This window comes from Meleagris gallopavo, chromosome 5 (genome assembly GCF_000146605.3).
Source record: "Meleagris gallopavo isolate NT-WF06-2002-E0010 breed Aviagen turkey brand Nicholas breeding stock chromosome 5, Turkey_5.1, whole genome shotgun sequence".
In the NCBI taxonomy this organism is placed as follows: Eukaryota; Metazoa; Chordata; class Aves; order Galliformes; family Phasianidae; genus Meleagris; species Meleagris gallopavo.
The window spans coordinates 43,631,177-43,655,720 of record NC_015015.2 but is presented as its reverse complement, the minus strand read 5'-3'; the positions used below and the strand labels follow the sequence as shown (position 1 = coordinate 43,655,720).

Here is a 24,544-nt window from a genome sequence, read left to right as displayed (position 1 = left end):
TTATATATATTATATTATTATATATTTAGAGCTGAAGCACCTAACTTAAGATTTCTGCTTTCTAGTGACATTTTTTCTTCTAAGTTAGACTCCTGTGCCCTTGTCCATGCTCCTGAGCTTTCTGGGGATCTAAACCTAACCCTAACCTAGTGCCACAGAAACACTGCCAGAACAAAATAGCAGCAGTAAAGGCTGTGTTTGAACTTCATTCATGGCTGAGAGTTAAGCCAGCAAAAAGTATTTTCCACCACACAGATTTAGAGCAGAAACCCTTCCTTTGACCCTTCTATGCCAGAAAACACTTGTCACAAGCAGGTCATATTCCTCTGGATGAGCTTTCTTCACCTCACAAGAAATTGCTAGACATCACTGAGGCTCACTAAGGAAACAGTCCCAGTGAGTATAGTTGGCAGCACTGCAGAAGGGTTTAGAAATAGCAAAGATATCTGCCCTGGGTCACTCATAAGCAGAAACATATGGCCCTTGTGCCTTTATCTCCAGCATTTGACAGCAGCTGAGTGCAGGTTCTATGAATCTGATGGTGCTGGAAGGTTTGGCTAGGAGGCCTAGAGAGCTGGGCAACATCTCAGTCTCATTATGGAGGTAGCCCCTGGTCCATGTTTTGTCAGGAAGGTGATTTTTTCAGAGAACTCGGTGAAGCAGGTGACACAACAACAGAAGTCTGCAGGTGTAGAGTTCCCTTCATCACTTTTGATTATGTGGTTGTAGACGTAAAACTATTTTAGCATATTTGGACTCAAACACTCTCCAGTACATCTGTACAAAACACCAGAAGTGGATAAATGGACTGAGTCCAATTGAAAAGAAAGGGAAATTCAGTCTGAAGAGTGAAAGTGATTTTCTTGGGAGAGTCAAGGTTAGAGCTGGGAATTCGAACTTGGGAGTTCCTGGCTGGGACTCTGGCCTTTGTTTCTCTCTTCCCCTGCACAGAAAAAGAAGGAAATGATTAACAGCAGCCTCCCTCATTCTAGCGCCTTTGCATGTGTTTTCCTCTCAGTCAGCCATGCCTCCATTGCAGCTCTGAAGTTCATCTTTCTCATTTGAACACGGTTCCATGGCATATGATTTCTGGTCAGTTCATGAGTAAAAGGGGAAAAGAGATCATACACTGCTTTTAATCAGAGATTGGACAGACTGCTTAGCTTCCTTTGTATCTGGGAGATCACTGGGCCTTCCAGTAAGTCTGACCCAAGCTGGGATGAGCTTGAAGTCTTGCTAGAATGCATTACATGTAACTGGCTAGAGGCTAAGTAACATAAAACAGCCAGGACTGGGGCTGGCTACAGGATTTCTACTGGGACCCATATGGCTCTGGGAAAGGGAAGTATGCTCTCCAGAAAAAAAGAAAAGAAAAAGAAAAAAGAAGAAAAGGAAAAGAAAAATAACCATCAAGTCTCTCCTTACAAATTTCAGTTGCAGCTTTGTAGTCAGAGCACCTCTATCTCTGACGTAAAACAGAACTAAAAATATGGCCAACTGGTGACAGGTATTCAAAAAGAAAAATAAATAGGACTTGTGCATCTTGTTGAGCAGCAGCTTTGGTTTAGTTTAGCCAAGATTGTGTTTAACAGCATTTTGCCAGGCTGCCTGAGAGCTCTAGGGAGTTGGAGGATGCCAACCTCCAACTGGGATGATAGGCATGTCTGGATGGCCACCTGCTTGTGGGACTATCCTTTTAACTGTGAAGCCAAAGATTCTAAACTTTGTTTTACCACTGCAGACATGGATGAATGCAGCTTCTCAGAGTTCCTCTGCCAGCACGAATGTGTGAATGGGCCTGGTTCTTACTACTGTGTCTGTCCTTCGGGCTATAACCTGCTTGATGATAGCAGAAGCTGCCAAGGTAAGAGCATTCCAGCACTGATTAAACCCAGAGGGACTAGAAGATAAGTCCAGTGTCTGGAAAGAGGTTTTCAAGGACTCAGTTTCTTAGTCTTGGCATTGCATAGTGACATACTCATAGGGGCCAATTATGTGATTCTGGTGAGAATGTCATCACATGAATAGCCCCACTGAGGTCAATTGGTGTAATGGTCTAAGGAAGGCTTTACTGATTAAGAAACAGCTACACAGTAAAGCCCTTAAATGCTCTCCCCTCTGCTGCGTGTCTGTCTTTAGTTTTCACTTTCTCTAAGGTCAGAGAGCTTGAGCAGCAGTTTCTTTTTAATTCTGCAGCATTTTGCATAGGGGAGCACTCCAACAGGAAGAAATTAGTGGGGTAGAAACTAATCTTAGACGGGGGACCAGTTATCAAAAGCTACTTCTCATAGTGCAAGAGTGAATTTTTGGTCAATGCTATACAATGGACATTGGACTGTAATAGTTGTGTCTTAAACATACGTCTCTATTGTAGCTTTTCTCTTGTTTTTTTGTGTTTTAGATATCAATGAATGTGAAACTAGGAACTTCACCTGCACTCTACAGCAAACGTGTTTCAATATCCCAGGAGAATATAAATGTTTAGACCCAGTAAGATGCGAGGAACCTTATATCCAGATTAATGAGAAGTGAGTAATACACACAGCCACAAAAGCAAATTCTAACTGTGTAAAGCATATCTAGTGAACCAAATAAGCTGCTTTTTGCAACACAGCCATGAAATGTGTCTGGAGAGTTTACTATTAGTAAGCTTTATACAAATAATAAATTGCAATTCCTTACCAGGTCACCAGGTGGGATATGATATGATACTCAGATGTGTGGGAAGTTAGACTGGAAAAACACTTATCAGTGAGTAGAGGAAACAGCAAGGTTTGTAATGTAATAAAGACACTTTAATTATGTTACTGACTTCATATATGCTTAAATGCTGTTTGTTAATGTGAGTATTTCCTGTAAATACTAACTAGCTCATGTCCAGGAAGTGCTTTAAAAACATTTGGTGCTCATTATAGCAGAACACAAGTAGTTTCCTACTGCTCAAAGGTTAGATGTGTGGAAAAACAGCTGTCCACAGATTGATTTGCACAGTCTGAAATTAGCACTGTTAGTGTCTAAACTCAGAATCCTCTGAACATATTTTGGGGGAGAAGGTGGTGGAACCCACATTTCTAAATAGTGCTCAGTTCTTTTACATTTTTGTATATACTTGCCTGGAGCTTAGAATGTTTCAGCCCCAGCTAGATCTCTATGTAGTGCAAGTCATAGAATTTCATCCATGTTTGTGCTAGATCCAATTTCTTGAGGTTACTTGGTAGCCTATGTATTTTATAGAAAAGCAAGACATGGAGAATTCACTGCTTCCCATGATAATGCACTTGTGTCTTTACACTGCTTTCTGAACTAGGGCAGCTGAGGAGTGGACAACTTCTGTCAGTTCTGGGGCTATATACCTTCAGAAGTGGTGAAATCTTAAACTAGATCTTGAAATGTCTAAAGCCTCTGTATCTAAATTCTTCAGAGCCCAACTGTGGGGTACTTACAAATGAGCTTGCACCAAAGTTCTTGATCCTCCAAGCTTTGTATTTGGTGGCTTTGGCTCATATCTAGATGTGACTGCATTTAATTTGTGGCATATGTCTAGAAGTAGTCAGTATAAAAGCCAAGCAAATTCATTGCGTCTGTGTTCTCTGTGGAAGGAATGGGGTGTTCATAATGCCAGGAACCTTTTTATGGAGAATTTGCCAGAGGAACTGTCTGAAGCTGTTGTCAATGATGGAGGTTATAGAAAAAAATAGACAAAAAGCCTTATTTCCATCCAGTAAATTCCCCAACATGGCTTTTATAAAGGGATATCCTGCATTTTATTGGAGTTCTCTGAAGAAATTAGCAGCATGTGGCTAAGGGACATGGGTTGATGTGGTCTGCTTGGGTTTCCAAAGATTTCTGAAAAGAGCCCTACACTTCATGCTATGGAAATTAAGCAGCCGTAAGTAACAAATCCCTGGCACAGATGAATAAAAGGTTGAAAGATAAGAGGAGAACTGCAGAAGGAGCCTCAATGATTGTGCTAAATTCAGTGTAGATGAATGTAAAAGTATGAAAACAACCCCAGTTTTACAAGTGAAATGAAATAAATAGCAATGATCTGATCATAATCCCTCCCAAGTGAGGTTTGAGGGTTGTTACAGAGGGTTCCCATGATCTGTAGTACTACGTAGAGGTCAGAAGAAAAATCTGAAATTGAAGTGCAGAATATCCTTAAAGCATGTGCAACTGTGTCCTTATATCTTCAAGATTATCACCAGTTTCATCACCTCCTCACAGGAGCAGTGTGATATGACTGGACAAAGATTCATGAAGGGTGACAACGAGCATCAAAAGTAGGGAACAGCTTCCTTGTGAGAAGCATCAAGGTTAGGATTCTCCAGCCATGAATAAAGTCAAATATGAAGCCACGAACTGCACATGGATGATGAGCAGGGATTGAGTCTGCTCTCAAAAGCTGAGAGGATCAAAGTCAACAAGGGGCAGTGCAGGCAAAGAGGTGGGCATGCAGGGAGGGGCTATTGGCCACAAGGTGTCATGGATGTGTAAGGGGAAATTGAGCATGCCAGTGGGTAAGAAATACATTGCAGGAAGGCAAATATACAAAAGACATCTTTGTTTCAAGAGTTTCCTGAGGTTGCAGATGATTGGAGGCTGTTGGTAGAGATGTCATATGCTTGAGTTGCTATTCTGCTCTTCTTCAGAGCTTTGTGATTGATCTGTGAGCTTTGGTTTCAATCCAGGAAATCTCACTATTTGTTTTTATTAAATACTAATACAGTATTTATGTCACACTGTTATTGAAATTATCCAATAATTACTAGTTTAAATTACTATGAGAACAAACAAACACAAGCCATTCTACACCTGCAGAGCTTCCTTAAAGAAAGTACTGATTTCTGAGTGGTCTAACGACATAGGTAATGCCAAGATATCTTGGCAAAAAGCTGGAGGACAAGAAAAAGAAAGCAGGGATGGAAGCAAACTGGAGTAGCAGTGCAGAGAACACTATCAGAGAAAAAATTCATTACAAGTGAAATTGATTATTTTAGCTGGTTGGCAACTTGATCCATTGGCTGATCGATTGATTATTTGCAGCTGTATTAGCATGTTAAGAATGAAGTGCGACAGGGATTTGTAACTATTGATGACAATCTTATCTCTCTGTTAGCCGCTGTATGTGTCCAGCTGAAAACCCCGGCTGCAGGGATCAACCATTCACTATCCTGTACAGAGTCATGGATGTTCTGTCTGGGCGTTCAGTGCCTTCTGACATCTTTCAGATGCAAGCAACAACTCGCTACCCTGGAGCCTATTACATCTTCCAAATCAAATCAGGGAATGAGGGCAGGGAATTCTACATGCGGGTAAGTCTTGCACTGGCTGGGAAAAAACCTGGAGTATCTTCTTAGTAGCTACATTTCTTCCTGACAGCAGAACTTTGCTTTTATTGAGTGCTATTTAAATCTTCAGTATGAGATATTTTTACGCTCAGACTTGCAGAGCAACAACTGGTTTGTGGGAGCTGCAGTTGCTTTTTGTTTTGTTTTGTTGTTTTGTTTTGTTTTGTTTCAGGAAGGTAACTTACTCAAAGCAAATGCTCTTGTTTTATGAGCCATCAGATTCACAAAAGTTGTACCCCTGTCAAGAGCAGCTGTTTCCTGTGTTCAGGATAAAGTGTTGTGCCAAAACTTCTTAAAATCTTGTAGACTACTGGTACTTGTCAATTAGAGAGTCAACACTGTTTACTTGTTTTTTCATACTCTCCCTTGGTAATTTAAAAAAAAAAAATCTGAAAAATAAAAAGAAAGTCTTTATCCTAAGAACTGACTTTCTAAGTTCTTTCTTTTCATTTATGCGTTTGTTTGCTGGTGGTGGTTTTTTGTGTTGTGTAGTGTTCATGTTTGTTTTCACTGAAAACACACATTGTCAGTAGGCATTTTTGGGGAAAACAGAAATGCTTATTTTAATTCAAATTTTCCTCAGAACTCATCCTTGTTCTTCTGTCATCTTCACCACCTCTATAACAGGGGCAATGGGAATCACCTGCACAGGGTGAGGCACAACCACCAAAGATGGTGATGTTGAGTGTGTTTATTTTTAACCCCAGTCAAAACCTGGCTTTGATGTTCACATTAAGTGGTGTTCAGCAGCTTCCGATGGTTCCTGTGCCTCACAGAAAATGGTAGCATGACAGATTTCAATAGATACTCAAAAACAAGTTCTTCTTGACAGCTTTGGTGTTAAATAACATCCAAAAAAAGAAAACTTCCCAAAATTCTGATATGACAACTGGTCCAGGAGTGATCATGGACGTCCCACGAGCTCTTTCCTGTTGTAAAGTCATTACTGACCCCACTGGCCTGGGTCAAACTAGCCTGGGTCAAACTGGCAGTTGCTAAGGCTGCATCGATGAGCACCATTGCTCAAGTCTGCTTTCTCCTTGTGTTCATTAATCGCATAACCATCCATTTGTCACCTAAAGTACTCTGCTGGCACAAGCTGCCCTTTTTCTTCCCTGGCAGCACATTCCCATGCGGGTGTATAGCCAGCAGGTGGTGCCTGTCCCTTGCTCTGCACCCAGCAGGAGCGGGCAGAGCTGAGGGCACAGGATGCGCAGTGCTCAGGATGCTGCTGGCTCACCAGGCAGCTCTTCCTCACCTCTTATTGGGCCTCTCTTATCAGAGGTAATGTAAACATTCCTTTTCATAGCAAAACAGGCCACACTTTATGTACATCAGCTATTGCTGGAAAACAAACTGCATTTAGTTTTAACCTCAGAAACTGGTTTTTAAATACTCATAATCCACTGTTCCAGACAGACATTTCAAAGCTCTGCTTCCACTTACTAAATGACAAATGTTCTAATGTGCCTTCATCTATTTAAAGCCCTCTTCAGAGGGTGAGGTTTTGCAATGTTAACATATGCAATTATACAGCAAGCCCTGTTTCCACTCACGTAGGAACATCTGTTCTCAAAGCTCCAGTAATATAACCCCTTCCTGGAGTTTGCTGCTTTTGCTGCTTCAAAGTAATAGTAGCTTTTACATCAAACTAAATAATATATGACCCCCTCAAGAAACAAGTGACATCTTTTGTGCATGCTCTAAATCCACGTTTTCATCTTTTTTCCATTCAGATGATAGCAAATTTCTTTGCACAATAGCTTCCTTATGTGCAGGGCTCTCAAAGGCTTTAAAAAAGTGTAGAAGGCAATGGTTCACACAAAAGAGTGAGATGGAGCCAAACACTGACATGAGCTGAAAGCCCAGGCGCATCGTGTGGTCTCGTCTGAGATGACAGTTTTCAAAACTGTTTCTGAAAATCTCACCTGCTTCCTCTTTTTCTGTGCACAGCAAACAGGACCGATCAGTGCTACACTGGTGATGACCCGTCCTGTGAAAGGGCCCCGCACTGTCCAGTTAGACTTGGAAATGATCACTGTCAACACCGTCATCAACTTCAGAGGAAGCTCCGTCATCCGGCTGAGGATATTTGTATCACAGTACTCATTCTAAACCTTGCGTTGGTGCCCTGTAAGCATTAAAACTAAAGACACGGTTCCTCTTCTGCAGAACTCTCTCCTCAGAAGCCAGTACGTATAGCAGCTCAAAACCAAGTCAGTATTTCCACAGACCCAGTGACCTATGCCTGTCTGAGGAGGGAGGCCTCTTCATGCACACCCCTACCAGGATGCAGACCTCTGAAGGTGCATCGGCAGCAGATCCCGTATGATTCTCTATGTGGTCATATATTTTAAGGACTCTTTTTTCCACTGTAAACGTTTCTAGGGTATGAGTCTATGTTTCAAAGACTGTGAACCTTTGTAGCTCCAAGGCTGCTTAGCAAAAAGTACCAAAGAAACTGCAGAAAAAGCTGGCTTTTGCAATCTTGCATTTTTTTTTTTTCATTATAAATGGAAAGCTGACAAACAAGTGAAAACCAACCAAAAAAAAAAAAAGTGACCTATTGAAACAAGGGATCTCAGAAGTGCTAATTTACATTTACAATTAACTTTGAAATTATCAGTCAAGCACTTTGTTTCAATTCACTCTGCATTTGTCTTACTTTCATCTGCTTTTCTTTGATTCTGTTTTGTACTTAAAATTCATTGTAAATTAATTCCAAAATACTTGTTGTACTATGTAATCTACTTTCTAACAACATGTCACATCTTTGGGTTCCTTCCTGTATTAAATTGTTCTGTATAACAGAGCTTATAGAAATCCATCACTGGATGGCATGTTTTACACTGATTAGAGCATTATGCCTAGTTAAAGCCAGGCTCTTTGACACAGGTCTCCACTGCCAGAATTGTGTCCAGGGACTTAAGAGCAGGTGAGAATCAGAACTTTTCACTGTTCTTCAGTGTAATAGTTGCAAACAGTTTGTAATGGTTGTAAAGTTTAGTAATACTAACTGTGCAGCTAAGGCTGCAACCACTCAGTTCAGATATGTCCAAATTCCTTCAGGAAAAGAAATAATAACTATTCTGTTTGCACAGAATCTCTCTCCTACATTCTTAAAATTAGGGAAAACAAGCTGAAAAGGAGTTGGAGTAGTCTTGTCATTCATGCCTCTGACACAAAGCAGACCCACCTATGCCAGTACCCAGACCTCAAATGACGGGATCCCACAGTTTCCATAGGTAATGTCTTCTCAGGTATAACTGCTGGAATCAATAGAAAGTTTTTCCTAAAGTCTAATCGGAGTCTCCCCTGTTGTAAGTCTATTGCTTTTTAGCATACTTCCAGTAGAAATAGAGAACAGTTTATCTTCCCCTTTGCAACAGTCTTTAACATGTCTGAAGACTGTTGTCACGTCTCCCCTCAGACTGTTCCTTTCTAGTCTAAACAAACCCAATTCTTTTGGTCTTTCCTCATACATCACATTTTCTGGACCTTTGATCATTCCTGTTGCTCGCATCTGGATTCTCTCCAATTGGTTCACATCTTTCTCAAAGTGCATTGCCCAAAACTGTGAAAAGTATTCCAGCTGAGGCCTCACAGTGCTAGACTAAATATATATATATTTAGGTGTTTGAAAATAAAATTAATTGTATAGTTTGGAGGTATTATCCTCATGTTGTTAAAGTCACTGGCAGTTCGGTGTTTTATTTACTAAGGATAAGGCTTCATATGCTTTGTTCTACATTTCTCTGAAGCAAGTACTTGCTATTTCCCCTTACTTTTTCTTATTGTCTTAGTTGCTCTTGAGCATCACTAGCACAAAACATAACCTTTGCTGAGTCCTTTTGAGGATTGGAATTGTTTAATGCTACTTGGGAAGGGAGTTTATGAGGATTATAGCATGAATAGACTGGAGCAGAGTAGAAGGTCTTCATTCTTATATGGAGGGCTACATTAAAGTCAAGTATTAAATGGGAGAACACAGACTCAGAAAAGTTATCACAACTCAGGCTGCATTACACTTTTGCATCAGCTGACTCTTGCTCTCAGTTAACTCTACAAGTTAGTCTGGGGTTGTTTTTTCTCTAGGTGTAGAAGTGACTGCTCTTTTTACTGGTACTTAGCTTGAGAAAGTCCTGATACAATGGCCTACAACAGCTAAATGCTGAGTTGAGTGTGCTTTAGCAGCTTCCACTTCTTAATAAAGTGTTCTCGTTGATGCTGCAACACACTAGGTTCCCATGGCTCAGAGCTCTGCACACAGGCTGTCTTTTACTATAAAAGCAGACCAGCTCAAGATTGACTCCAGGCTTTAGGGGGCTAAGCAGAGGGCAGGAAGCCAATGAGTTTTGTGAGTAGCCAACTGAAGGGTACAAATATAGAGGAAACCCGCAGGGACAGAGAAATATCAGGAACGTGCTTTCTGAGTGTATTGAGGCTCACCGGATGCCAGCCTTGAAGAGGAAAATAGAAATGATCAAGGAGGAATGCTAGTTTATAACCATCGCTTAGTTTATAACTCATAGGTCCCAGGTTATGGAAGGCAGACATAGGAAAGGAGGCTCTGGTAGCCCAAGACACAGATATGGGGCAGGCACTATCTTAAATGAAACTCAATGTGCTGAGTTTTTCCAGAACATAAAAGCCCTTCTTCACCACCTCTGTGCCTCCATATTATCACTTCTTCATGCCCAGTGAAGTTTTTCCTCCTGCTGTCACATCACCTCCTGGAGAGGAAGTGCACTCTGTTAGATATCAGACAGTTCCTCACTTTTGGGCTGTTCTCCCATGGTCCCTGCATACCAACCTGATTTAACCCTAATTAAGAAATATTAAAAAAATAACAGAGGAATTCCATTACTAAACAGTTTGTTAAAAGGATAAGGCTCGAACGCCTGGTTTTAGCAACAAATATTCATGAAACAATATTACACTTTCTATGTAAACATTTTGTGCCTTAAAAAAAAAATGTAAAGTCTGGAAACAAAGGAATTCAGCCACTTCTCAATCGCCATAACATCTTTCATCACTCACTATCACTCCAGCCAACTTTAACTTTGCCAAAATATATGCCAATCTCAAAATAATAACTTACTCGCAGTTTGTAACATCTAAACTCTCCATTTCCTATTCAAAGGTCTGTTTCCAATAGATTGTTATAGGCTCATGTATTACAGCAATTCATGCCAAATTAAAAAAAAAAAAAGGAGTACACACGTCAGGGTTTTACAGGATCCAGTGTTACAGAGCTGGATGGGTCCTACCTGATGTATTTGTCTTTGAAATATTTTTAGGGAACTGGATTTTTTTTTAACACAGACAACAAAATGTTATTTCACTTAGGAGTTTGCTGGATCCTACAGAATCACTTTTCAACTTGTGCTTCTCTGACTGCAATAGCTTTGGTGGGAATAGCTGAGATATGAGTGGCTGCACATCCATCATCACCAAGGTAGCATCCTGTGCTGTTCATGCAGAACCAACAACTTTCTCCTTTTCAAGTGGGGAGCCTGTGCCCATATTTTCTTTATCGTCTCATCCCTTACAAGAGTCAGCTTTCATTGTCTCAGAAATGCGGCTTTACGTTACCACAACACATGCATTCAATTCTCTCTATCTAAAACAAACAGAGCAAAAGAATCGATTCATTTTGTGGTCACTCAAGTGATCCAGTCTGGCTCATTCTCAGAGTTTGCTACTGGATCTTTTCTGTAGCTGTGTTAGAACCTAATGAAAATTTCATAGTGGAAAGGCGTTTCAAAAATAAAAAATAAATAAAAGTATGCCCTAACATTATTTAAGCCTGAAAGGCACCATTGTTGAAATAAATCTGGATGGAAAAACCCTCAGCTGGTGTTAATTTGCATGACTGCTGCTCTTCAATGGAAAGATAATAAGTATACCAAGGATCTTCCCTGTGTGTAAAAAGCACTGTGATGTATTTGTATACAAATGACAATTTATGGAAACTAAAACTAATAGTAATGTGGCTTTGCATTTGGAAGCTAAAGAGTTATAAAACGACACAATACAAGCTAATTGTGTATCCTCTGACACGAGCATTTACAAGTGACTTAAACCCATCACATTTTGTTACTTTATGTCTTCGAAACATTTCTGACTAGCTTAACCCAAAAGCATGTGCCATGCATGAAAACTGATAGTTATAATGAGACTTTCTTTAGAAAGTCTGCCCAGACAGGCAACCTGTGCTCAAAAGTCTGTGTAATGGCCCAGAGGTATTTGTGTGGGGCTGTCTCAGGTCCTGCAGATGTCCTTTTCCTCACCTGTCTCACTGCAGGGTGCGTCTGATGTTTCTAAGTCTGCATATCAGAGGTGGAAACCTCACGAACTGCAGATTTTATTTGTTCAGACCTCTGAGATCCCTGTAGTGGTTTCCACTGGCCAAACTGATCCCTGTGTAACTCAAGTAATACCCATGAAATCACAGAGGCAGATACGCTTTTACACTGGTAAGCAAATAATGAGTAGCAAAGGAATCCTTAGAAAACACTTCAGCAACCAAAATCTCCACAAATATTCAATCTCTTTCAACTCCCTACCGGTTCTCCACTCTCCTTTGTGTATTTGTCCTGGACAAGTGATCTCATTATGGTCATGCACTGCAAATGGAAATGCTGAGGGAGCGTCACATTTTCTGTAGCATTACTCAACATTTTTCATTCTGCTTTTTGGATATGAGTTGCAGGCTTTGTGTCTCTTTTATGTTCTAACTGACCTCTGTTACTTTTCTCACAGCCAGGACAGACTTTATTTCCCTGCCAGGTTACTCTTCTCCCAGCATAAGAGCAAGTTCTTCATGCTTTGCTGGAAATGCAGCTGGCCCACTTGCTGCTTTTGCACCCTTCTCTCCGCAATGTTATTAGGCACCCTTACAGCAAAGTGGATAGTTGAAAGAACTGCCCAGCCTGCTGTCAGAACCTCGTTTCACAAAAAGGATTTGAGAAAAAAATAGCCACTCCACAATTTTCAAGGTATCAGAAGCTCTCTTAAGTCCTGATGAGTCACATTTCCTGAAATTGGGTCTGTATCATACGGTCTTGAGAGTCACAAAGCTTTTTAAGAAGTCCAGTAAGGACATGCTTGTGGGATACATCTTTAGACACTTCACACTTCAGATGAGGTTTTCTCAGTTTCCAAATACTAATTGTCCCAGACAGAGAGAGTGCAATGTGATCGTGACTGTGCTGAAGTCAGCGATTGCTACCCTAACATCAGGTCTGGATTTAGCCCAGTTTTATTTTAAGTCTTGAAACTCAGTGTCAGTGGTATATATGTAAACAGATATGTATTATTTTGACAGTAGACTTGAAAGATTGTTTCCAGTAAATAAACAGTAGTATGACTGCACTATCTCTTTCTCTGTGGGAAATATCTTTGGGTACTTCAGTATTTTCCAATACTTCCAAGAAGTATTTTCCAAGAAGTGCCCTTGGCACTTCAGGATTTTCTCTGGTATTTCAGGCCATTCACTGATGTCTTTCCATGAATGATTTCTTGCCCCTGGTGTTCAAAGGCCAACTCAAGCACTTGACACATTTTTGAACTATCAAACTCCATTAAAGCCTTTACAGAGTGGCAGTTCTCACCTTCTTCATGGAAAGTGTTTCTACAGTTATCTCTGTAATCCGTGAGGGATCATGCTGACTTCCTTGAGACTCTGTATGCACATGTGTTTTTCAAGACTGAAACATAAGTCTGGAGATTGTTCATCATCAAATTGCCACAAATGTTCTGCATTTGACATGTGAAACCATGGCTACAAAGGTTAGTTTTGACAAAATCCTCAAAACACATGGTGGTGGGTGTTTTTCCTGTCTGCCTATGTATAATACAAACACAATTCAAAAGTCCAGCAATAGAGTTCTCCAGTATGCAGCAGAAATCATTGTTCCTAATAATTATTTCAGCCAATGAACTCATTTTGTAGATAATGCGCAAACAGAGAGGTAGAAAGCCTGCCAAGATTACACTGATTTGTTATTAGAATCCGTATCCCCAAGAAAACTTGAATCTAGTTCATCATTTAAAAACATTTCTTTGTACTTTGACATCTGATGTCACGCAGGAAGGGAAACGGGGGCAGAAACACTGTCTCCTTTCTAAAGAAATGCAGCTGCTCTACAGAGATCTAGGGACCCTTGCAGCAACAAGAAAGACTTGCCAGCTCTAGTCCGCACCCAGGTCAGTGAATGAGGCACAAAAGTCATAGAGATTGGTTCTCAGAATCACAGTGTTCTGTCACCCTCAGCTGGAGGAGAGAGATCTTCACTGACTTTTTAACGATGCCAAACAGAGATTTACTAAGTATGTTGTAGCAGAAATGCTGAGTCATGGCTTGAACCAGTGATTGAGCACCTGGCGGGAAGGCAGAGCCAACCCAGGGGAGCTCAGGTGCATACAATGCAACAGAATGACCAGAAGGGGTGGATCCTGGCTCCACCCCTTCCCAGACCTCATTTAAGGTTTGGCAGTGGAAGCAAGGCTATTTAATTTAGAGATCCCTGCCTATCTGAGGCCTTCTGAAGGTAGGCAACTTCTTTCCTTTATTTCTGTGCCCGTAGCTCTTATGGTTGAGCAAATCCTCACTTGCTGCAGCCTGAGGTCTTGCTGTTCTACTGTCATTGCTGCACTTTCCATCACATTGCAAATGTATATACAATTTCTCATTGTGTTTATACGTGTATGAAAATTTTTAAATGATGTTCCCAAGCTCTTGCCTACAATATGCACTCTACTTGCAGCAGGCTCTAGTGTATCCTCCTGCTGTTCCTCAGGGTTGGGCTCCTTTGGAATTGCCCACTCTTATTCTGTGTGTTATAATAGCACTCACTCCCATAGATATATATATATATTTTTTTTTAATAAGAAAATTATTGCGGGATAAAATTGCAACTCAACTAGAAAGTTAATAAAAAAGAGCTTCAACTTTAATTGTTCTTCACTGTTTTGATTATGATGTCATTGCTGTAGACAAAAATAATAAGTCAGAAATGCAAAATCCTAAAAAGGAGATTATCTTTAGACAGGTAAGGGCTGAAATAGTCTATAAGCAGTTCTAGAATTAAGACATTCTATGTGAAGTTTGAAAGAGTTAACTACTTGAAATCTGGAATCCTTGTCTTCTACCATTCTAGCAGCATTAAGTATAGTTCACCCTACTACTGCACAGACCAAATGACAGGCTGATGGATGGGCCAAGGAAGTGGTAATCAATGACCAGAGGCAAGGGAAGGATGAACCAAGACTATGTAGAAGTACTAAGGAATAGTCTCAGTGTTCAGGGTCTCTGAGACAAGTCTCTCTTCTGGTGTATGTGAATCATTTTAGCTCCACCAAGGCCTTTGAAAGATAGAAAGTGTAGTGTAGCATAACATAGAGAACATAAAGCATCACCTTATACTACTGGTTTCTCCCACAACAAGTACAGGTGCATGGAGAAGGATTCACTACCCATCTTGATTAATGTTTCACAGAACTCCTGCTTAAACAGTCATTTCCCTCATCTCTGTTTGCAGTCTATTGAGATTAATAAGCATGTTATAATTTGTAATCAAAGTTACTTTCAAAAGAGTAATTGCTGTAATTTAAAATGAATGATTTCTTTGTCCCCCATCTTGCCACTTTAACCAACAGTCATTGCTTCATTTGCAGTAGAAAATGAACTTTAAATCTTGTATTGTTTTACAACTTGTAAACAATTTATATTGAATATACCAGTAAAGATTATGATGAAGGCTTTTTAAATATTTTTTTTTTAATTGCTAACAAAAAAAATTGTAATTGAATTCTAGTTTGTTTTGATCATTTTCTGGTTTGAAGTTAATTGTTTATCATCACTGAAAGCATTCTTGCCAGGATCATGTACGCCTTTGCAAAGCAAGTTGAATGAGGATCAATGATATTATTAAATCTATTGGTCATAAATGTATAATATGTACATAGTTGCAGAGAAGACTTCAATGCAGAACACAATTAATTTGTAAAATGTTAAATTTCTTTCAAATCTTAATGCTGTAATCTTGCCCATACCTGGAGGAACATGCATGTATTTTAGTCTTCATTTCCCATTGGGCTTATTCATGATAAGGCTCAATATCAGTTAGATTTTGCTTTAAGTCTACTTTATTTGTACATGGAGCTTGATGTATTCTAGGCACTGCGTTCTTCTCTTGGAACTGCGCATTGGAGCAGGGGAGCTCCCTTGCCTCCCCAGGCACTAGCCAGCCATGCCTCATCTAGCATGTGTTTGGAGGGCATGTTGAGGCTGTGTACTGCAGCCCTGGAGGTGTTCCTGGAGGATTCCAGGAGATGAGCTCTCCACCCAGCCCAACAAAATGCCAACCTCTATTCCCATTTGCCCTGGGTTCTGGACGCACAATCCAGTTGAGTGAAGGCAGGGATCTGCCTTTGGGCAGAATATGACTGAACTCTGCAGAATAAGCTGGTCTCCTTAACAAGCAGCATTAATATAAGGAAACTTGGACTGAGCTAGTTTCCTTATTCATAAATTATTAACAAGTAGCTAATTCTCATTCCCACCTGCAGTACATAGCTTGTGATTTTAGTACAAGAATTTTTTTTCCACCCACACAATACTCAATGATCCATGCATAATGGACATTTGGAGTTTGTTGGTTGGTATTTCAATCAAATGTTCTTTTTCATCAAATTGCAAGGGCAGCCTGAACCAGGTTTGCTATGTGGGAAGTGAAGGAATTTACGTCACGCAGTTGGTCTCTCTCATTCCCATCACACAGCTGACTGCAGAGATGAGGTAGGTAACACGACATTCACAGAGCCTGGGATGATTTACAAGCCACTCAGAAAGCTGATAAAGATCTGTTTAGCTATTTTGAACTCAAATGAACAGCTGAGGCTCATTTACAGTTACACAAGTACACTTTGGTTCCCCTCATTGTACTGCAAACATATTAATAAAAATTACGTTGTAAAGAATGCTTATATGTAAAGCGAAAGAGGAGTAGCTGAGCGCAGGAACTCTGGGTTGAAGAATTTCTGCTAAAGAGCAACCAAGACTCTAGAATTGTTCAAGTAAAATGAGAAAGCAGGTCTGTGATCCATGACCAAAGATTTCTGGATCTTCAGTCCTCATTGGTGTGCCTTGGAAGAAGTGGGTTGACCAGTCACACCATGAAACTGACAAGCCTTCCACTCACTTTGATAGAAAACGGACACTGTAAAACCAAGTTACTCAGATTCAGCTGTTGGTATTCAGCTCTAGTGATCTCATTTGAGTTCTTCAGATTTGAGCTTCTGATCCTTCTCTCTCTAGCTGTTTAAAGTCTGTTTTTCAGGTTACTCTTACTATATATACTGTCATGTTTGACTAAGTGAAGTTTCCTGTGGAATGGAGTGGTGTCAATCCTTCTACTTTATTAGACCTTTTCACAATACAAAAATAATCTGATGTTTCCATTCAGCAAAAGTTTCTACTGTGGTGCAAATGAGAGATGGGTGAGTAAGCCAATGGTGACTTTAGAGATGACTTGAAAGTGTGCACATGAGAAGGAGATTGCGCTTTCTCTGTCAGTGCTGTTCAGCCAGGTCACCAGAGAGAAGGAGTTTGGCTGGACTGTACAACTGGTATTCTGCAGGAATTTAAACTCCTGCTGCACTTCCAGTAGAGTTAGACATGAACCATATTTGCTGGCGCAGTCCCACAGTCTTTTGCATGTACATCAGAACTCCTACTTTCTTCCTATTTTTGGTGGTATTGGTTACTCCTTAGGCCTTGAAGTTGCTGCTGAACACTGTTAAATAGCTCTCCATGTCAGCCAGAACACAGCCACATTGGTGACTGAAAAAACAAATCCTTTGTGGCTATGACAGCGAACCAGAACTAGTAGCTCTGCATCTCATACAGGTGGGCATTTTCTTGCACCAGCAACAAATTAGGACAGCATGTGTAAACCACAGCTCATTCACAGCACTACACAGCAACACCATAGTCTGTACCACTATTCCTAAGGACTGTCCCAAATGTCCCCAATATACTGATCTTTAACAGTACTTTTGTGCCCTTAAATGTCCTATTTTTTCCCCTCTAGTATATTTATTTTTATTTTCCTGAGCTCTTGATCTTGAGAAATGTTTGGTTAGGTTTTCTAAGATCTTGAGGAACTAGTTCAGTAAATCCCTGCTAGCTTGAATAAGTGCACCTTTCATGTCCCACCATATTTTTCATTATGTCACTTGAATACAAATGCACGTGTTTTTAATGGGAAGTTAATCCCTGAACTGCAGTGAAATGATTACCCTTTCACCCTTGAATTCCTTGCTACCATATGATCTAGTTCTTATGGAGCTAAAAGTTAAAGCAATAGTGACAGCTGAAAATACTTCAGGCAAGTAGATATTTGCTCACCATGGAAGATCTTAGTTGTACATGCATGTGCTTTTTTGGCTTAGGGAGCAAAGGTAAATAACATGGCACAGCTACTGTGTCCTGCAAAGAAATAACTGCACCTACTGTTATTACTGCTGACTCAGGATTCTCAAAAATAATGTGCCAGAAAAATAGTGTGAAGAATTGATGTCCTGTAGTTTTCAGCTATTGAACTTTCAGTTAAAACAAAGGTTCATGACACTTGTGGCATTCAGCTCAGATGTAAGAACAGGTTGTACCAAGAAGGTACAACCCATCTTAGTTTGCTTAATGCAGCAGTCACTGAAGGAACTGCATGTTCTTATCTCACTGGACATCTAAGCATAGAACCAAAGAAATTAAATACACAGAATCCTCTTCCTCAGATTGAGAGTGTATTTTTATTCTTGTCCTAAAATCTGTGGTGATGTGGGTGAGAGTTTTGACTACAGCATGTTTTCTTCTCCATGACTTGGAGGTTGCTGAGTGAGGACCAGCCAATGCTGCACAAGGACCTGGAAGCTGAAAGCCAGAAAAGCTGGCAGTAGGTTGTTTTGCCTTGTTTCATGTATCTTAAAGATGCTGCATACTGGTGTGCCTGCCTGGGAATGCGGCCAAATTCCCTGCAGCTGGGTCGAAGTGTTAAAAGTAGACTAAAATGTGCTGGTAACCGCTGGTTCTGCTTGTGTTAGTGCCTCGGTGGTTTTAAGACAGACTGTCCTGTTTTTACATCCTTGCCTCTCCCTGAGAGATGTGGCCAAAGCTCTAGCTAGAAGGTCAGTGTGTGCTTCCACACACTGGAGGAAGCACACACTGACCTTCTAGCTAGAGCTAGCCTTCCAGTTTCTGCTGGTGACCTGTTTTTGGCCTGTATTGACATCCCTTCAGGCTCCCTCATTTCTATGGTGCTGGCAGGCTTTAGAATGGTGTGATTTCCTGGATGGCTTTTTGCATCCAGTCCCTTTAAAAGAGGCAAATGAAATTTGTTTTCACCTGAGGGGGGGCGGGGGAGGGGGAGGAAGAAAAAAAAAACAAAACACATTTCTCAAGTTGTTTAATGGTGTCTTTCAGGAAGGACCTTCTGCATGCTGCCTCTGCTCCAGCATGCAGGTGACACGGATGGCCCCAACATCCCAGGGAGAGGAACATCTGCTTGGCCTCCAGCAGGCCATGCATTTCATTTTTGGGAGAGAGGTCAGCTCTGAGCAGACCCCAGAGAGATGATGATGGAAAAACACAGGGTAGGACAGTGGCACCTGGCCCTGAGGTCCCAGAAGAGTGTGAGGAGGAAACTGGCTGGCAGTACTTGGCCATCTCCTGCCCCTGTTCTGCTGTTTGCTTGGGCTGGCCAGAAGCCAGGCCTGGAGGAGACCAGGAGGACCTAGTGAGCTGTCTCTGGTCCCCTTCTCAATTTTGAAACAGGAAGTTTTTGGCAGTGTGATAAGCAAGAAGGACTGGAATGGTGTGTGAGGAGACAGCCCAAATGCCAGGAGGTGGCATTCCCCCAGCCTCATGGGAGAGCACCTCCTGGGGTGAAGGGGACTTACAAATAACCTTCCATCAATATTTGTACTGGAAATGGTTGCCCTTCTGAGGTTTCACTGACTTAGCCAGAGAAGATTGAAGGGGATAGACTGTAGGAGTAACTGCCTCCAGCTGCCCACAGTATTGTGCTGTCTTGTCCCCCCAGAAGTGCTGGGGTGGCTTGGGGCAGCCTGGCTTCCTTCAGGCCCTGGCTGCCCACGTGCAGTGCTCCCTGCCAGCTCCCTCTGCCTTCCCTCAGAGCAGGCACATAGCAAAAATACGTACGTGCAGTTAGGCTCTTGCCTGTGCCTGGACCTTTCCTTCCAACTCATTTCCAACTGCAGTGCTGAAAAACCACAGGTTTTCTCTTCTAACTGGTCACAGCTATCGCTCCTTGATGTGTCTTTGAATCCAAGGAACGAAAATAGTTCTGTGAGATGTATTAAGTCTCTGGCTTGTAAAATACAATAATTTCTTACTAGGTTACACTAATATTTCGTAATTCATTCTTAATATTATTCTTCAATAAAGCTCTGCACAAACAATCTATCCCACAGGAGAAACCTCTGCCAGAACCCAGATGTCAAACCCATTTGCTTCAATTACAGGAGTTCGTGACCTTTTCTGTTTGTTAATGTGACGCCATGGAAATAATTTATAATAAATAAGCGTGTTTCAGAGTCAGGTGCCCCATAGGGCCTTTTTCAGAGATATGACAGCCCTTCCTGAAACAGGTCTTTCCTGTTTTGTTTTTGTCTCCTAACAATGAGGTTTGGGGAACAATTTGAAACCCTGACACTGAGCCAAGTCCAACTGCTGAGGGGTAGACAGGAAGTCAGAGATATCTCAGATTTCAAATCTTTCCTGAAATTGGCTGCTGATCAGGTTCTTCTTTTTTCTTTATCCTTTACCCTAGAATTTCAAATTTCAAACAACAGGCTGTACAGATCTAAACAATTCTAAATGTATCAGCTTGAATCACCAAATCGACTAGGAAACTATTGGAATTTCTTGGATTCAAATAGCAGATTTGAAACATTAAGGGTTATTTGCATACAACACACTGATTTAAAGCCGAGGTTGTACTGTCTGCCTACAACCTTCAGATACAAGTGCTCTACAAGTTATCTGAAGGTTAATATGTTGATAATGTATTTCCACTATTTTTTTCAGCAGATGTGACATTGTTCTCACAAACACGTGGGACTAGTGCCTGGACTAAGAGCAGCTAGTTCTTAATGAAGCCAGGGCAAGAAAGAATGCAATTGAAAAACAGGCGCCTTGGCTCTGCTCATCCTATTGTCAGCTGTACATTATGGTTTATAATGTCTCCTAAGTTTGTTGGGTTCACCATCTCAGATTCCTAGACAGTAGCAGCAATGTCTCCCAAGGAGGAAGATGAACCTTTCCCTTCTGCATATATGTGGTCCTACTTGTCGCTGTGGGCTATAGCTGATGGTAGGAAAACTCCAGCTCAGGGCTAGGACAGCACCCTTTCCCTCACTGGTTACTGGGATCCTCACCTTGCCTTGTGCTAGTCTGGGGCTGGCAGCCATTAATAATATCAGAGATTGACAAGTAGCTGAAAAGAAATTGTTGCAGCCTACGCAGATGTCACAGCTAAACCCCTGTGTGTCTCTCTGTCTGTGGAGAGAAAGATCCAAAGTGTTCTGGCGCATGAAGGATGAGTCCACTTTAGACTCATTCTCACCGTGTATTAATGATGTGCACAAAGAAAAGCTGCCTTATAGCATGAGGCAAGACATGACAGGCCAACAAATCTCTTTTCAAATTTACAGTACATCCGATCTAAATGAGAGAGAGTTTAATTTGGTCAACAAAGTATTTGCCTGTAATTTTTCCTCTAGACATCCTAGCAACACTTTCAAAAGATGCTTGACATGGTACAATAAATCTGTTCTTCTACAGCACTATGGGAGGAGAAAACTGGCTGCAGTTTCAGGTGGTAGACAGAGTTCCAGCGGGTTATGTCAGGAAAGCATGACATTAAAGGGACGTTAGGAAAAGAAAAAAAAAGAAGAAGAAAAAAGCATAATAGACACAGACTGAATTAAACGATAACAACTTTCTATAACAAAGTGTGTAGACCCCACCCAGCATCTGTTGTAGAGGAAGGAAGGTGTCTGTTAAACTCAGAGATTGTGATGGGAATGAAAAAAGCCAGTCTCCAGCTGAGAGTAGGACAGAGAGGATGAGGAATACAGTTTAATGTTTCTCCCAGCAAAACCTCAAGGGATAAAGCTTACTGCTGCAAAAACTTCCATGGTAGTAAAAGCCTTTGGCTGCAGAAGTTGTTTATAACAAAGGTGTGTTAACAGCTTATAGACTTCAGCTGAAAAGAACTCTGACATTTCACTGAAATCTGAGTTGGATAAACCTTTTTTCTCACAAAAAGCCTCTGCATACAAAACTTTTATTTAGTGGTTGCACTGGGATTTTGGCTGGGAGACACTGTATGCTGTGTGCTGGCCTTGTCCTGATAACAGCCTGCTTTTATGTCCGGACAGCTGAGCTCATCGCTTGGCTATTGCAGAATATATCACGTCATGTCAGTTTCTGAAATCAAAATGTTTCAGACACCGTGCTGTTAAATGCTTACTAGATCTAAAGGACTCTCCTCAGCTGCTTAATTGCATTTGATATGTTTCAAACAAGGCAAGAACTATCAACCAATGATGTTTTCCACACACATGCACTTTTTTGCTTGAAAGGTTCTGGTGTACTTTGTGCAAACATGATTCAGCCTCTGAACTGCTTGATACTGCAAATCAAAGTTGGCATGATTCATGAACTGTGCACAAGTGATGGGGTTGGATTTCTGACGCAAAGGATCGCTGGAGAGAGCTCAGGCTTGAAACATCTGTGAGCATTCCTGCTCACAAACTCATTCACTGGCGTGTTTGCGCAAAGTGAAGAAAGAGGGTCAGAGTCTGCTTGAAAGCTTTTACAGATGAAGAAGTATTCAAGAGCACTTGTGTCAGTATTTACACAAGGGCTTTTTACTGTTTCACGCCTACTTCCTAAATGGTTGAGGCCAAAGAGGATAAAGCTCTCTCCTGCTTGTAGCTCCTTTCTGCAGTCCTCTCCTCTGGCTACTCCTTTTTCACAGAGAAAAACACTGGGAAGTTGTAATTCAATAGCATAAACAAATTCGGTAACAAATGAGTAGTGTGCTGCGCAGAGGTTGAAAACAGATGAGACAGGCCTCACTGGGGGATGCGTTAGGCAAAGTGTAGCCCAGACTAATAAATTCTCCTCTGCTGGCTCTGCACGGTGCTGCTCAAGTATCTCAGCACTTGTGGAGCTCGGTGCTGTGCTTTGGCCCTGATCAGCCTAGTTTATTTGCTCAGTCTTAGCACCAGGGTGCCCTGGTTGAGGCAGCGAGAGGCGCAGAGCAGCTGTGCAGCTTCAGGAGATAGGAGGGTTGGGTGGCTGCACTAATGGTCATGGGACAGAAATGGAGAGAGAAGAGCTGAGAGCTTAAGGCATGGGAACAGCACCAGGTCTCTCAAGTGAGGTTTAGTTACAGAAAGATTAGCAGCCGCTCAAGCAGCATATGGGGCACTGTATGCTGGCAAGAGGCAGGCAGGAGGGACGAATATATCTGCAGCTGGCAGAGAGGCTTAGGCAGCAAAAAACAGAGGTAAATAGGTTTCATTGCTTATCTTCATGCTTGATTTCATTGGGACAAAAATCTTTAAGGGAGAGGAAGGTTCATCTGCTACTGCAGCTAAAAAATATATACTACAATTATGTTCTCTGTCTCCATGCAAATGTTCTTTCCCTCCACTCAAAATCAGGTCAACCACGTCTCTTGCCATGTGCAGCTGAATTTTGTATTTATTGAAACAAACTGTCCAATTTTCAGGCAGCTTAAAGAAGAGTGGAAGGTTTGTCCTTAGACATCCAATGAGCCCCAGGAATGTGAGAAGAGGCCCCTCCAGTCACAGGGGATGGCCTTTCCTGTGCCTTGAGGAAGAAGGAAGATAGTCTGGCAAACTGTATTTTTCCCTTATAACTTCCTCATTAGAAATATGGTTTTATGTCCCTTCTTACACCAATGACGTGAGCTGCATTCCTGGCAGCTGCTGCCTCCAGCAGCTGGAGAGCCACTCAGGCAGGGCTGCAAATCACTGCAGAGCCTGAATAGCCCTCAGCTCTAACACGGTAACCTGATAGAGGCAAGTGCACACAGGGACCGTATCAGTAGTTAAACAACGTGCTTTTATGAATAGCGAAAGATAGCTTTCACTATAGTTCACATAACTTATTCACGTAAATGAGATGCCTTGAGATGTGTGCTTAATGCATACCAAAAAGATAATTTTGGAGGCTTACCAGTTACTTGTATTGCTTGAAAGGAGTGACCACACATAATCTCATCAGCTCCCTTAGCAGGAATCAGAACCGCTTTGCTCCGTGATATCCCACACTCTGTGCAGGGAGTCACAGAGGCTCTTTGTTAGCTCAAATACTGTGTGTGTGCTTTTGGCAAAGGCTCTCTCCACACAGTGACTCTGGAGTTTGAAGTAGCCATGTTATGGTGCAAGATGACAAAACTCATAGTTAGCATCAGGTCTGTACTGCTATTAAATTAAAAAATAATCACAGGAAAACTGCACTCTCGGTGGATAAGGGATCTCTGAAAGGCTACGTCTCAAGAGCAGCCAGGATGGGTATGCAAAATCTTGCTCGTGTACCTGAAGTTGGAAAGCACCCAGAAAGTACACAGAACTTCCTGGAGGAAACACTCCTCCTTTTTCCCACTAACACAGCCCCACTTCCCGCTTACATCTGCCTGAATCAGAGCACAGAGGCCACACACAGCCACCCAGGGCCTCCTAGAGCCTTTGCTTCCTGCGGGTTTCTGAGCCGCACCACCATGTATGGTCGCTAAATGAGCCTACAAATAGCTCAGGCTATGTCAGGGGCTTTCACATGCCTGTGCACGGTCTCACCTGACAGGGACCAGCATCTCAGCTAGAAATGCTATTTGCTAGAAAGATATACAAATCAAAGCTTTGCTTTCCTCTCTAAGAGGCAGGCCCAGTCCTTCTTTAGCAAAGCATGGGACAGCTTTAGCACTGACTTTGCCAGCGCGACAGCCCAGCGAGCGACATTTCTGCCCGTGGCAGCTGCTTGAGGATAACTCTATCCTCGCGCGTAGTCTCGCCGAGGCGGGGAAGCAGCCAGCAGGGAAATCCCCTCTCCGCGATAGGGATCGGTGACTAAG

The 24,544-nt window shown here is 41.7% G+C and overlaps 2 protein-coding genes across 2 annotated transcripts in view; both read left to right on the top strand.

Annotated features, from left to right (window-relative positions):
• Positions 1 to 12,731, top strand: part of FBLN5 (fibulin 5) — a 47,755-nt gene extending 35,024 nt beyond the window's left edge. The window contains exons 8-11 of the mRNA XM_003206665.4: positions 1,742 to 1,864; positions 2,402 to 2,528; positions 5,120 to 5,315; positions 7,305 to 12,731. Coding sequence (XP_003206713.1) covers positions 1,742 to 1,864; positions 2,402 to 2,528; positions 5,120 to 5,315; positions 7,305 to 7,466 — 608 coding nt within the window. The 3' untranslated portion in view covers positions 7,467 to 12,731. The remainder of the gene's footprint in view (positions 1 to 1,741; positions 1,865 to 2,401; positions 2,529 to 5,119; positions 5,316 to 7,304) is intronic.
• Positions 1 to 24,544, top strand: part of TRIP11 (thyroid hormone receptor interactor 11) — a 308,569-nt gene that overhangs the window by 73,755 nt on the left and 210,270 nt on the right. Inside the window, 4 exon segments of the mRNA XM_031553780.1 lie at positions 1,742 to 1,864; positions 2,402 to 2,528; positions 5,120 to 5,315; positions 7,305 to 7,453. Of these exon segments, the coding sequence (XP_031409640.1) occupies positions 1,742 to 1,864; positions 2,402 to 2,528; positions 5,120 to 5,315; positions 7,305 to 7,453 (595 nt within the window).